Source organism: Corvus kubaryi, unplaced genomic scaffold, assembly GCF_017639235.1.
Source record: "Corvus kubaryi isolate FWS band 111438036 unplaced genomic scaffold, C.kubaryi_AGA036_p1.0 74, whole genome shotgun sequence".
Taxonomy (NCBI): domain Eukaryota; kingdom Metazoa; phylum Chordata; class Aves; order Passeriformes; family Corvidae; genus Corvus; species Corvus kubaryi.
Window position 1 is genome coordinate 10,295,460 of NW_024582061.1, and position 13,491 is coordinate 10,308,950.

Below are 13,491 nucleotides of genomic sequence, written 5' to 3' on the forward strand. Positions count from 1 at the left end.
GCCAGGTGCAGAGCCTACTACTCAGGACAAAAAGCTAAATTGGTTTCAGATTGCCAGGAGCTGCATGTTTGTGAACAGCAAGTGCCCTTGACATATTTTATCCAAAAAGGAGGGAAGTCTCTCCACCCCAGCTAGAATTCCTAACCAGGTTGCTTGGTAAAGCAAATCTCATATTTTAAGAGTGCAGGCTGCAAGGAACAACCTGCTCCTCTCTAAAGCTTTTCTGCTTCAGTTGTTGACCTACCTTAGAAAAATGTCACCGTGAGTCGACTTTTAAGGTTCTTCTCTACCTAATTAATTTAATAAAGATGTCTAATGCAGAATACTGGCATGAAATTATGGAAATAGACATCCTACCCTGTGGTTGCTTATTCTTTTGAATACTTTAGCATATCATTATGATTTGGGTCTTAAGGAGTCACATTGTGTGATGTCCTTAAGCTATCCTGCTGCCGAGTAATTAACTCTTCTGGTGCAACATAACAGAAAAATGTAAATCTATTTCTTGCCGTGTGAGTTTCATCAAATTTAGGCTAACAGCACTTGGTGATCTATTTAATAAAGAAGTATTACTTTTGTAAGCCAACAATGTCAAGTTTTTTAAACTCTGTTTCCCCTGTATTACGCTTCTCACCTTACCCTCAGAATGGACTTTGTGTGTGGAATGTGAATGAGGTCTACCACTCATTTACTTTGTAGGGGAGCTACATCACTGCCCGTGACTACTATGAGAAAGCCTTACAACTGGTTCCAAACAGCAAGCTGCTGAAGGAGAATCTGGCCAAACTGGATCGCTTGGAGAAACGGTTCCAAGAAGCCCAGGAGAAAGACCAGACATAGCAATCAGTCACCAGCGGAAAGACACTCATGCCCCTTGGAGAAGAGCGTGGTGGAAGCCTGTTGCTCAAACTGATGCTGAAAGAACTTTGATAGGATTCAGAATTATGGAAGGCAAACTTTGAATGCGTGCTTAGGTTCGACCAAAGTTACAGGAGACGCTCGGCTCCTGTGGGACATGCTGGAGCATGAATGAAAACCCTCCTTTAATCAAGATTTATGTCTAGGCTCAACCCATTTTAGTCACACCGGGAGTGTGGGTGGGACATGTACCTTCAATATCTTGGTTGTCACCAGGGAAAACATGGAGACAAAGCACTCATCCATTGCAGCAGGGGTGAAGTAGCACCTCCTGTTACTCCACACAGGCTGACCTCATCCGTGTAGAGCACCACTGATGGGCTTCATTGCAAGTGCTGCAGACAGGAAAGATGGTCATAATGGTCACATAAAAAAGGTTCCAAGGGGTTGATGCTGAGGAAATGGTGGCCACTTTTACAGCTCTAAATGTGACTTGAAAGTTATTCTAAAGAAAGGGGAAACTATTTAAATATCACCCTGGAAGGATGATTCTACAAGTAGGACAGATGATCCTTTGAGGGAAAACCTAGCCTGAATGTTTTACTCATTAGACAGTAATTTTGTAGTAATTCAGGTTCATGATGTCACTTTTGTCAAATATCATATGGGTTTACCCTTTGCCCTCTCCCTCCAAGCCAAATAATTATTACTCTGAAAAAAGTTGAAGCATCCAAAGGCAATGGGAAGCTCTAGGATTACTTGTCCTCCAGCTCAGCCCCCAGTATGGAAAACAAACAACCTATTTAATCAATATAGGAGGTAAAGTAAAGCCATAGACAGATTAGGGAACATTTCCTAGCCTGGAAAGGTATGAAGGAGGCTCTTTTATGGGTGTGCAGGGACAAAGCCCATTTATCATGGTGATAACACTGACAAAATACTTGGTCTAAGTGTTCTCACCACTCCCCTAAGAGATACAGAAAATGACCTATACCTGATCAGTCATAAATCTATATTTTTAAATACTGAGGTGGGAAAACAAATTCTCTTCAGAACTGGGGCTTTTATTTTTGAACTTTATTTATTTAACTTATAATAATCAAATAATTAATATATTTTCTCTGTTTTATATGAATTGGGCAGTATCCTTCACAGCTGGCCACATGGCTGGGTGTTGTGACTCATATTGTCTGAAGTTAGAAAAAGGGAGTACCAACAAGGCGTGCTGGAATAATTCCCTCTAGTGATTCTAAGGCAAGTGGCTGCAGAGCACATGGGGCCACACTGGCCATGCAATAGCAGCACTTCTGCTGCTTCCACTGGGGTTTGCACCAGTTCACAGGGAGCGTTACTGGGATCCTGCTTCGTGCCTTTGGGTTTGGACATCAGGGTAGGTCATCAGTTTCTTCCTCCTGCAGCAGTAAACTGCTGGAAAAGTTCTTTTGTTTGAGCTTGAGTGTGGCCAGACCCTGCAGAAGAGCAGCCCAGGGTTTGGCATTATTAGTAAAGGACAGTTTAGATTAGGTGTGCAATGCCTTAAAACACATCTGTCAGGAAAAGCCTGTGTGGCAGGCACCCCTGTGCTGCCCAGATTTAGCTGGCCATGGCACCTCAGCACACTCCAGGTTCTCTCAGTGGGATGGTTCAGCCATGTTCTGGTGGATTGCTGGTTTCGTTTGAAAAGCCTGCTGTCTTGCTGCTGGTGGTGGTCAAATTGCTGAGGAATTATTGATGTGACTCCAACTGCGTTTGGAGTGCAGGTGCAGTCGTTGCCCTGCCAGGGCTAATGCCAGAGCCATGGCTGTGCACCCACTGAGACCAGGCAGGACTGGTCCCCACTGGCCAAGGACACCGGCCAGTGCCTACAGCTGGGCAGAGGTGGGAGGGAGAGACTGCTGGGGGGGGAAGAGGTGGCACCACAGGTGTTTGAGCTCTCTCCCTCCAAACCAGCTTCCCAGGGGAGCACTGGGATCAGAATAAGCAAGTTGTTTTGCTGGTGAATTTTCTGCCCCCAGCCCAAGCAGCTTACTTTACTTTACGGGGCTGGGGGCAGGTTTGAGCTCCTGGGGCTGGTCAGCAACCCTCTCTTTTTTTTCCACACGACTGTTGTGGCTGTGGACTGGCTGAACTGACATTTCTGCAGGTCCCCAGTGCAGGTGCTCTGCTGGACACCATGCACAGAGTAGCTTTGCAGGGCGCTGGGCTGGCCAGGAGATGGAGGTGGGATCATGCCAGCACAGTCCCACGGGATGGGGAAACCAAAGTTGCAATGGCCTCTGACAGCAGTCAGTTGCCTGTCATGCACTGCAAGGTTGTAGATGGTTCCTTACTGGGATGTTCAGCGGTACCTGGGCCAGAAAGCTCTCTGCCTGTCCCCAAGGTGAGCCTCCCTTTGGGGCAGCTTCTCCAAAGCCCCATGTGCCCAGGCTGGCTGTGGTGCAGTGCATTTGGGGGCTGGCAGAGCAGAGTTTGGTGCAGCCAGCCCTGACAGTGGTACCATGCAAAGCCCCCCAGGGAGGAGGCATCTGCAGAGTGCTCTAACAGCCAGCTGAAGCTTGGGGAGTAGTGTGGGGAGAGATATGCCTCCTTTAAAAATGTGCATCAACGATAAACTGCCTCATAAAGATATATTAAATAAATACTATATATTCTACAGGCCTCACTGCAGTGTGTGGCTTAAAATTGTGGCCAATGGAACCTATTTTTTCAAATACAGAAGTTGTATTTTTTATAGCAATGCTTCATGAGGGGGAAGACTTAGTTTTATGTTTTTTAACTTCAGCTTAAATCTTAGTTTGTCTTTCCTGAGAGACCTGGTAGAAATTATTGTCTCCTCCTTGTCCTAAAACCTGATCAAAGCCATCTTGACCTCCTAAAATTGGTGTATGCGTAGAAGTATAATACAGCTTTGGATGCCCCCCTCCCAGATCCTGGAGAAGGACTGATTACCATTTGTGCAACACTGTCTCACTTGCAGAAAATGGAGGAAGATGAGACCATGCTCCCAGTAAGGGAGGGGGTTTGGTTGGAAGGCAAGGCATATCCACTTGCCTGAATTGGGCAGACAGCATATCCAGGGATTTTAATGCCAGTTGAACCAGTTTACATTTCTAGGCTAAAAGGCCAGCTCTCCACATTTTAGAGCTGGGTTTATGGTAGTTGGAGAGAGGAGAGCTCAATAATGAGCCCCACATTCCTGAACCAGCACTTTATACCCCATCTATGCAGGATGACAGTCTGCAAACTGGCAGCAGATTTGGAGAATGGCTCAGACCATGGGCTACCAAGGCAGTTAAACCCTTGTGCAGCTCTGAGCTGACTCCCTGTTCTGTTGGCACCCATGCTGAAACCCTGTGTTTGTTCAGGGCATAAATCATGTCAAAGGTTTACTGCAGGCAAAATAGAATGGAGTGTGATGTGAAATGGGTTACCTCCACCAAAATGGAATGCTATTGTGAAAGATAAATCGAGCAACTTACCTTGGGATAACTTTATATTATCTTAATTAATCATAGGAAATGTTCTCTTCCTCTAGCATTGCGCAGCTTCTAAAATAATGAGTTATAAATACATTGTTTTCTGCCAACTCCAGTGCTCAGCATGGTTAGCAGAGATTGCAAATTAATAAATGGCTGAAGATCTGTTTGGTGGGGGAGAGTTCATGCTCTCTGCAAGTTGCATTGGCTAAACCTCAGTGCTCACTAATATTAAAGCAGAGAATTAATGGAAAGCTGGTTAGGACTCTCAAGTAATCACTGTGCATTTTAATCCTAAATGAGAAACATAATAATTGTGCTGCTTTCTCCTTTCCCCATGAATAATATTTGCAGCTGATGGATTTTATTTTGTTGCTTATTTAAATCCCAGCATTCTTTGCTTCCATCCCTTTTCTACCCCCCAGGATAAATGATGCAGTGGGGGACATTTTCTTTCTCTCATGGACTCCTTGGACTAGATTTTCCTACAAATGTGCAGGCAATTTGTTTTGGCCAAACAGTAATTGAATGCAGCAGTGCAAATGGCCTTCATTCCAGAGATCTTGAGGAGGACAGGGGGCTGTCCATGCATGCATGTGGGTAGAGAGAAATGTAAGTAAAAAAAATCCAAAAGAAAGAGCCTAACTTGCAGGGGAGGCTGGACACCCCTAAAATGATCTAAAAACTATGAAAACTTCTCCACAGTTAAATAAACTGTGTATGTATCTGGCCAGATATGGTGTACAATATTTGGTGAAAGAAGATAATTGTCAGTCTAATTTATTAATTCAGCAATTTAGAATAACCTTATATGGTCTTTTGCCCCACCTGTCCTCCAGCTCAGTGAAACTGAAGCTGGTGTATGATTAAGTCTCTTCAATCTTTATGTGATTAAGTTGACCAAGTGCTCAATTTCTTTCATATATGCAATTATGCACAAGATTTCGAAAAAATTAGCCCTTAGAAGGCTTTTTGCCCAAGCTTCAGTCTCTTGAAGCAATTTCAAAATGCACCATTTTGCTTTCATGTACATTTAAACCCAGCAGCAAAAGAAAAAAAAAAAAAAAAAGAAAAGACAAGAAAAAGAAAAAGAAAAAAAACAGCGCTTGGCATTCACTGGTGTTTTAATGTGGGAAAGTTGCTTCAGGTAACCTTGATAACTTTGTGCAAAAGTTCATTGCCATGTTTGTACTGACTTGCTGAAAATTTTTTCTTCTAGAAAATACCCCCAGTGGTATCCTCTGTAAAAGTTATGGTTTCTACAGCTGTATTACAGTAGAAATTTCTGCCTGAAGTGGATGTCACACTGCTTGTTCCTCTCATGCAGGAGTTGTTTGCATTGCCTGTTGTTCACATAGTTCTTATTTCTGTACCTACTTTTTTAAAATTTGCTGTGCATATCTTTTTAAAAAAGAAAAAAACCAAACAAAAACAAACCCACGAGGAAACAGCCCGTGGATTAGAAATATTTTAAAAATAAATTCATTCTTAGCAGCAGCTGGATGTATGTCAGTGATGCAGGAATTTGCAAAGTCTTTGCTTTTTTCACTGTGGGATTTATGGCTAGATTTCACATAAAGGAGTTATGCTCGAAATCTTTGCAGAAGAAAATGTATGTAAATGTCTATTTTATATAAAAAGTAAGAAAAGTAAGTGCTGTGCCTGGTTTTGTTCTCTTCCTTTAGGACCAGCCATGAACAAGTTCTTCTGGAGGTGGAAGGGCCAAAGTTTCTTACTCCACTTGACTTACATTTTATTTTACTTCCCCTGAAGTCCAGGTTATTGGTCATGTAGGAGCAACTATGCAGCATATGTGCTTGAGTCTGGACATATAAAAATATTCAAACAGGCATTTTTTGGAGCCTGAGCATGAGAAAAGATGTGGGCTGGTGATGTAGTGCTCATACAGTCTTGATGACTGGACATATTAAACTGACATAAGCTCTTCATGTCAGGCTTTATGCCTCTTGTCAGGAATGCATCAAACAAGTCCACAGAGTGCAAAGAGAAAAAAATAGAGGTTAAAAAGAAACTAATTTTGTTGTAAATCCCTTCTTCCTGACACACATTCCTAGACGCTCCTGCATGTTTCTAGGGTTTGAGTTCACTCAGGGGACAGTGATGGTGATAAACACCTCTGTTGAAAATGGACCTGAAAGAGAATCAAAAGCCCTGAACACATGCCATGGTGTTTCCTGCCGTCCTGGTGTGTGCAAAAGGCTCTGTAGCATGAAGGGGAATTGCACACACTGAAGTCAGGCTGTACACCCTGACGTTCTCCCAGATCCCAACAATGAATCTTCTACCCAGTGCCCACCTAGGTCCCTGCAAGGCCTGAGGCACCTCAGGTCCGCTGGCAGTGATGAAGGGGGACATTAGATCCTGCTGCTGACCATGAAAACAGGCAGCAAACTACAAACAGGAGAGCCCAGGGAGGCAGGAACTCCCAGTGAGACATGATTGGAGAGTCTCCAAGCCCCCCTGTGTTGCAGCTCTGCAGCCTCAGCTGCTGAAACTGATTGGGGCTGATTAAAGGGGCTGGTTAGGTGGGAGGTAAGTTGTTCCTCCTGTGAGATGCAGAGTATAGTCTGGGCTCCAGCAGTGGTTGCTTTTCCCAGGCTGTGGTGGGAGCAGGCCTTCTCTCTGCTTGTGGCCCTTCTTCATCTGTGTGGTGAGTCCTGTGCGTGGTGTGTGGGGGCTACGGCAGCGAGCATCGCTGTCATCTGCTCTCCTGAGGTACCAAACAAGTGAAAGTAGCCAGTCAGTTACCACAGATTGTGCCAGGGCTTGGTGTGCTTGCCCTGGTGAGTGATTTTTAGGCTGCCCTTGCTGTAGCTGTGCTGGGACTGGAAGCCTTTTATACCTTCTCTGTGTGGGTGCTGCTCACCACAGCCCTCCTTGGCTGTTGTGGCAAGTGACCCATTCCCTGTGCAGGCTGCCCAGTCATCCCCTGGCTGTTCAAGAAAGACAAACAGCTTGGTCCTGCTGAGTTTGATAACTGTTCTCCCTAGGGCACCAGATCAAGCCCTTCTTGTACATCCTTCTGCAGTGGCTAATGTATTCATAACTCCCTGTCTGGCCTGTTCCTACACCCATGTGAAAATGTATGTCCTAGGGATGCTTTTAGGCAAGAGAGGGAAATAAGCACTAGACAGGTTGTGAAGTGGTTCAAGCCAGGCAGGAGAATGATTATGTTCAGAGTAATTTGCTCTGGTAATGAATAAGGAGCTTGAAACATCTGTCCTGCTGAGGCAAGAGATGGGGTAACCAGCTAGCTGCCATTCCTCCCACCCTGCTCCAGTATGATGCTGGTCCTTCTGCTGCTGCTAATGTCATTTCTCTCACCACCTAAGGGAACGGTGTTTTCTCCATCATTTACCACCTTGATAAAGTCTGTTTATTTTCTGCTTCACTAGTGGACTTGCTGCCATAGCAATAATCACCACAGTCTCTTACTGGAAAAGCCAGTCAGCACCAAGGGATATAGGGAGAGTTTGGTCCAGGTCAGTGGCTTAGAAAATTGTGCCTGAGTTTTGCAGTGGTCAAGTGCTTTGAGAGGTTGGTCTGAACAGGGCAGCGGAGCCCCTCTACAGTCTGGAGTGCTGGAGGAGTTGTGCAAGGTTCCCCACAACCTTGTGGGGTGAGTCCCACTGGTTACTGCTGAGGTCATGGAGTGCTTGGTGGTCTGGGTAGAGGAGGATGATGTGGGCTCCTCGGTGCGCTGGCACTCTGATACGGTGGTGTGGGAAACTGGTGAGCTTTCTCCTGCCTGTCAACCTTAATCAAATAGCATCACCTTCAAGCCTACACAAAGGGTATGAGCTCCAAAGTTAAGGAGGGCTGGAGTGGTCTCATTTTGGATTCAGTCTTGTGGTGACTCAAGTGAATTATTCCAGGCTCTCACCAGAGCAAACACAGTGTGAGTACCTCCTAAATCGTGAGCATTGTATTGCTTATGTTTGCATGGCTGGGAACTGAGATCTTATCCCAGCCTTGGCTTGGGAGAGGCAGGGGACCCCTCCTATTGGCATGAGGAATACATCAGACAGCAGTGATTAACAGAGCGATTTTTAGCTGGTGCAGATACAGGCCAGCTGAAAGGAATGGAGGAACAGCTGCTGTCCTCTTCTCAGCAAAGCAGCCAGAGGCCTGATACAACCCCTGTCCCAGAGCCCCCAGCCTGGAGAAGCAAACCTCTGGCTGGTAGGAGAAGTCGCAGTTCTTGTCTTTTTTCCTTGTGTCCCAGGTATTTGAGATCACTTCTTTCTGTGTGATCCTGGCTGTGATGGTTGAGTTCTGGGCTGGCCCAGGAGAGCAGCACTCCCCTTGCTCCCCCCACCCTGTGTGGGGTCTGCCAGGCCTGTCACTGTGCCCGTCAGTCCCTGCTGGGTGAGGACTGGAGGCATTTTCCCTAGAAAACGTAAATTGGGGATTGCCACGGGTTTATCTCAAACTGCAGTTCAGTGAAGCATCTAAGCCTTAATCAGAGCCAGCTGTCCCCAAGTCAAACTGTCCCCATGCTCACTGTTCATATTACTAAGGCACGGCTGGTGCCAAAAGCGATGTAAGAAAGCTGTGTCTCCTTGGGGTGTGTTTCAGACCAAAGCCAAGACTGGGGGCTGGGCCAGCTCAGTTCAGAGACAACATCTTTCATGATAACTTTACTGGCACAGGTTAAGTACCTCAGGGCACTTAAGGCATGGAAGCTTTTAAAAAGAAACTTTGAGTAGTCTGGTGAGGTCATTACAACCTGTTGCACTTCTTAACTTAATTTTGTAAGTCCCAGTTGCATTTCATTAAGAATAATTAGGCTACTGCATGAAATCTAAATTTGTTTTTTTTATGGCTGTGCACACACATCATGAAAGTACCTCACAGGAGACCTCAGCTTTGCACACATCAGCTTCTTGTAAAGAATTGCAATTTCTCTGTGTTTTCATTTATCTCCATATAATTGCCTTCAGCTTGGAGCTCAGAATGGAGTCAGGAAAGCTGTGGCACCTGGGATTTGTCTCATTAATTCCCTACCTGGCAGAAGAGCCTGAGGTAATGCATTTGAGCATGTGGGGTCTTGTCTCACTGAAAAACATTCTTTTCTCGTGTCTCCGATGTAGCCTGAAGTGTTTGTCCCACTGACCCGGAGAGCCCAGAGGAGGCTCTGCAGCTGAGATTAATTGTTGGCAGACAGTTGGAGCCTGGAGGGCAGCCCTGGCAGGTCTGTGTTGCAGTGGGCTGCCCTCCTCTCTGGCAAAGGGGAGGAGAGGCAGACCACATCTCTTTTTCATCCTTGAATCACTGAATGCTGGTCACTCAGGAGAGGAAAGTCCTTTTTGCACAACTTTCCAAGTCTGGTCCAGGGTGTGGAAATCTCCATGCTACCGTGGTTCTTTTAAGTGTCTCAGCCACTAATTAGAAATGGTTTTGTCTTTAAAAGACCCTGCTCACTTAAGCAGGCATCCAGAGGAGCACTTCTGAGGCAGGAGGAGAAGCACTGGTGATTCCTGGCAACTGTCCCATCATTCTTAGTAGTCATGTTGGCTTCTCTACTTTAAATGCAAGACCAGCTTCACAGGCCTTGCTAAAGACTTCTTAATGGGCAGGGACAATGATATAAGGGGCCCCTTTTATAATCCATTATATTGTAATTGCAGACCAGTCATCTTCACATCTGTTTCTTGCCCAACTTGAGGATCCTTTTTGAGGACTAATGCTGAATAATGAGAAAGTTGCTATGGTATAAAAATTTCAATGTGCAAGATTAACCTTCGCAATGAGGCACCTCCTCGTTTCTTCATTCCAGGCAAAACCAGTCAGTGCTTTTACTCTCCACTGTCATGTCAGTGCTGTCCCTGTGTTCCCATTACTGCAGCATTTGCATTGCCGGGCAATCCTGGCGTCAGACTTTGCTGGGAAGCACGGGAACTTTCCATTTCCAGTAAATAGCCTCCTGGGATTAAGGCTGAGCTGTGCCATTACTGGGTCTGTTACTTATGGCTGGAAGTGATTAGAAAATGAAAGTAAGGTTTTCCCTGAGTGGGAAAAAAAATAAATCTTAATTTACTCGAAAGCACTGAGGCAAAGGCTCATGGTGAACCCTGGATACCTTGATTCAAAATGCTTGAGGCACGCTTCAGGGGCAGGCAGCCACAGCAAAGTGTGTGCCTGCCAGGCTGCCTGGACTTGCCATCTCCAGAGGCTGCATGGGTGAAATAGAGTGGTGGTAATTCAGTAATTAAACAGTAATTCAGCAGCTGGACTTTTTTTGTCCCACGCTGCAGTAGAGCACTTGCTGCATCCTTAGAGGAGGGTAAACACCTTCACTAAAGATCTGGTCTGCTGAAGATGGGATCTACTGTTCATCTGTTCATTGGGTAACTGCCCTGATAGTGGGTCTATCTACTAAATTGCTAAAAGAAATGCTGAATGGAAACTCTGCTGGAGCTGATTGCACTGAGTTTAACTGTGACATTATATTGCTTATAAAATATGCAGAAAAACCCTAATGGGCATACACTTGCCTAGTGTTAATTTAAGCTCCATGTAGCTGCCTAAAATAATCATAAAGCTCTTGGATGTAGGCCTCTGCTTATCTCCTTAAATGCACCGATAACAAAATTAGGAGGATTTACGGGGCCAAAAATATCTGGCAATCAGTTCCCATTGCTTTTAAGGCTTCTCACATGTCTTTTAGGATCCCAGACTGCAGGTAACCAAAGCTGAGCTTGATGTTTCAAGGTCCAAAATGGCATGGAGGCTCTGTGAGGCCCAAGGTGAAGGATAAACTATCCTTTTCCCTCTACGGAGCTGGCAGCAATGAAATTTGCTGGCACATCTCCTGGCAGCTCTGTGCTTCCCAGGTATGAACAGTGGCTTGATGGATAGCAGATGAGAATATCCAGCCTTTGCAGCTGGAGGTCAGGGAATCCTCTGCGTTGCTAATGTGAAACCAGCCTGGCTGAAAGTCCTGGTACTGAAAGCCAGCCCCAGATCCCAGGGCAGGACCACACTGAAGGGTTGCAGACTCAGTGTTTCCTCAGTTATGCCTCAGTTCTTATTTAATAGCACAGTTGGGTTAATTCCTGTCCTAGGTTTTGATTAATTGTCCCAGAAGTTTATCCCTCAGTGTCTGTGCTCTGGCTCCACCTGTGCTTGCTTTGTGAGATTCCTGCATGTCCTTGTGTTCCCCTCATACAAGGGTGCTGTTTCCTCCTCAGGTAGCTGCTGGAAAGCCCCTGGCTTCCCTGTGGCCATAGCCCTGGGCTATTAGCTAGCCATGGGCTGCAAGGGTGTTGCCCACCAAGGAGCAAACTGGATTAACTCCTGCTTCCAGTACTTCTGCAGGCAAAGGAAGAGCCTAAGGAAGCAACTTCAGGGTTTCAGCATTGGATGTGGCACAAGACTCTAACTTCCTAATCTTTTCAAAGGCATCCCCTGTATCATAGAGAGATAAGATGGGTTGCAGCCAACCGGCCATGACTACCTGTGGCCATGAGATGGCAAATCAGGCAACATCAAGTAACAATCTGTCACTGTCATGTCCCAAAACACTGGCTGAGATGGTGATGGCCTAACAGTTTGGCCATAATGGGAGGAGCAAGGGAAGTAAGACCAGAGAAATGTTCACTTCAGGGCTCAGACATCCTGCTAGGCAGTGTGAGGAAGGCTGCCTGAGGGCTGCCTGTGTGCCTGTGCTCTGTAGCTAAATAGAGGTGTCGCTAGGCATGGACTAGGCTTGACAGCATCTGTGGAAGCTACAGGGATCCCTGCTTTGCTCCCCTGAAGGCTGGGCACTGCCAGGGTGCCATCAAAGCTTCCAAGGAGAACTGTAATCCATTTTTCTCCTGATATCGAGGAAAAGCAAACCAATATGACTCTGGATTGAACCGAGCTGAATCTTGAGTTTTGCATGATCTACACAACTCCTTTGATCTGATCAGTCCAGGTCTTTGGGGACAAACATGTGAAGAGTTTCTCACAAGCACCAAGCCATTCCAAGGAGAGTGATAGAGGCAGTCCAGTGTCCTTGCCTCTGCTAGGTTCTTCCACCTCTTTTGTCCTCTTCCCAAGTATCCTCCTGCTTACATTAACATTCAGTCTTCCTGATCTCTGCCTCTCAATTTGGCACGTATCCATTAAACTGCGTGTGACTAACTTCAATTTGTATTCTCATTTTATAAAAGCCCACGTGTGACTGTGATGTTTTGGGAAGGGAATTATTGGAACAGTACGACTTGAAGGAAGTTTGTGCCTGTAAATCAGATATGTCCCTGGAAGCATATTGTTCATGCATTCATTTGTGCACCCTTTCCTCTGCAGGGGATGGGGTTCAGCCCATCTGCCTTCCCCACAGAGATGGAAACTTCTAGGCTGGCACACTGTGTGTGGCCAGTGGCTGGGACAAGGTGTCCGAGGGTGAGTCAAATGGCAGGGTGTCCTGGCCACAGCTACAGGAAGAGAGTAATGGATACAGGAAAGGAGACTTTCACAAACAGAAATGCAAGAGAAGGTGACTCCTGCCAGATGGAATATTCAAGCACCCCTTTGCTCATCAGGTCTCCTCTGCTTGTCAGAGGCGCAGCCCCTGTAGGGATGTGCAGATCAGCATTTTGCTGCAGCACGGGACCTTGGAGCACGTTAGGGAAGGTTGCGCTTTGCCGCTGTGCATATTCATGTGTGCGTATTGTCCGCCTGTCATGAGCGGAGCCATCCCTACAGGGTGGGGGCACTGCTCCTGTCCTGCAGGAGGTGGAGCTGCCCCTCATCGCCAGCCAGATCTGAGTGGCAAGGACCTGCCCCGGTGCGGGGCTCCGTGCTGTGTGTGGTGTGCAAGGGGACAGCTCGCCTGCCCTGGCTCCTCTGGACAGCAGCTTTGTCCTGTCCACCTGCAAGCCTCCTCCTCTCCTGGGGAGAGAGGGAAGCAACAGCACTGAGAGTGCTGTCAGCACTTTGCTGAGCAAGGGCTTTACAAGGAGCTTCGGGATAACGCGAGCAGGAGCTGTCTTTCACAGGTGGGAGTGTGGATGTGACCAGGAGACTGACGCGTGGTTGGCTCTTCCCCAGACCTGCCCTGGGCATTTCCAACAGCAGCACCTCCATCTCTGCAGGTGCCACCACCTTTGCTGAAACCAGGGAGGACCTTCAGTGGTCAGACTTCAGG

General features: G+C 46.5%; 1 protein-coding gene across 3 annotated transcripts in view; it reads left to right on the forward strand.

Moving 5' to 3' along the window:
• The window catches only part of TMTC1 (transmembrane O-mannosyltransferase targeting cadherins 1), a 139,449-nt gene extending 133,462 nt beyond the window's left edge, over positions 1-5,987 (forward strand). For all 3 annotated transcript variants that reach the window (XM_042050475.1, XM_042050477.1, XM_042050474.1), the window contains one exon: positions 700-5,987. In XM_042050475.1, coding sequence (XP_041906409.1) covers positions 700-840 — 141 coding nt within the window. In that variant the 3' untranslated portion in view covers positions 841-5,987. The remainder of the gene's footprint in view (positions 1-699) is intronic.
• Positions 5,988-13,491: the final 7,504 nt, after the last annotated feature.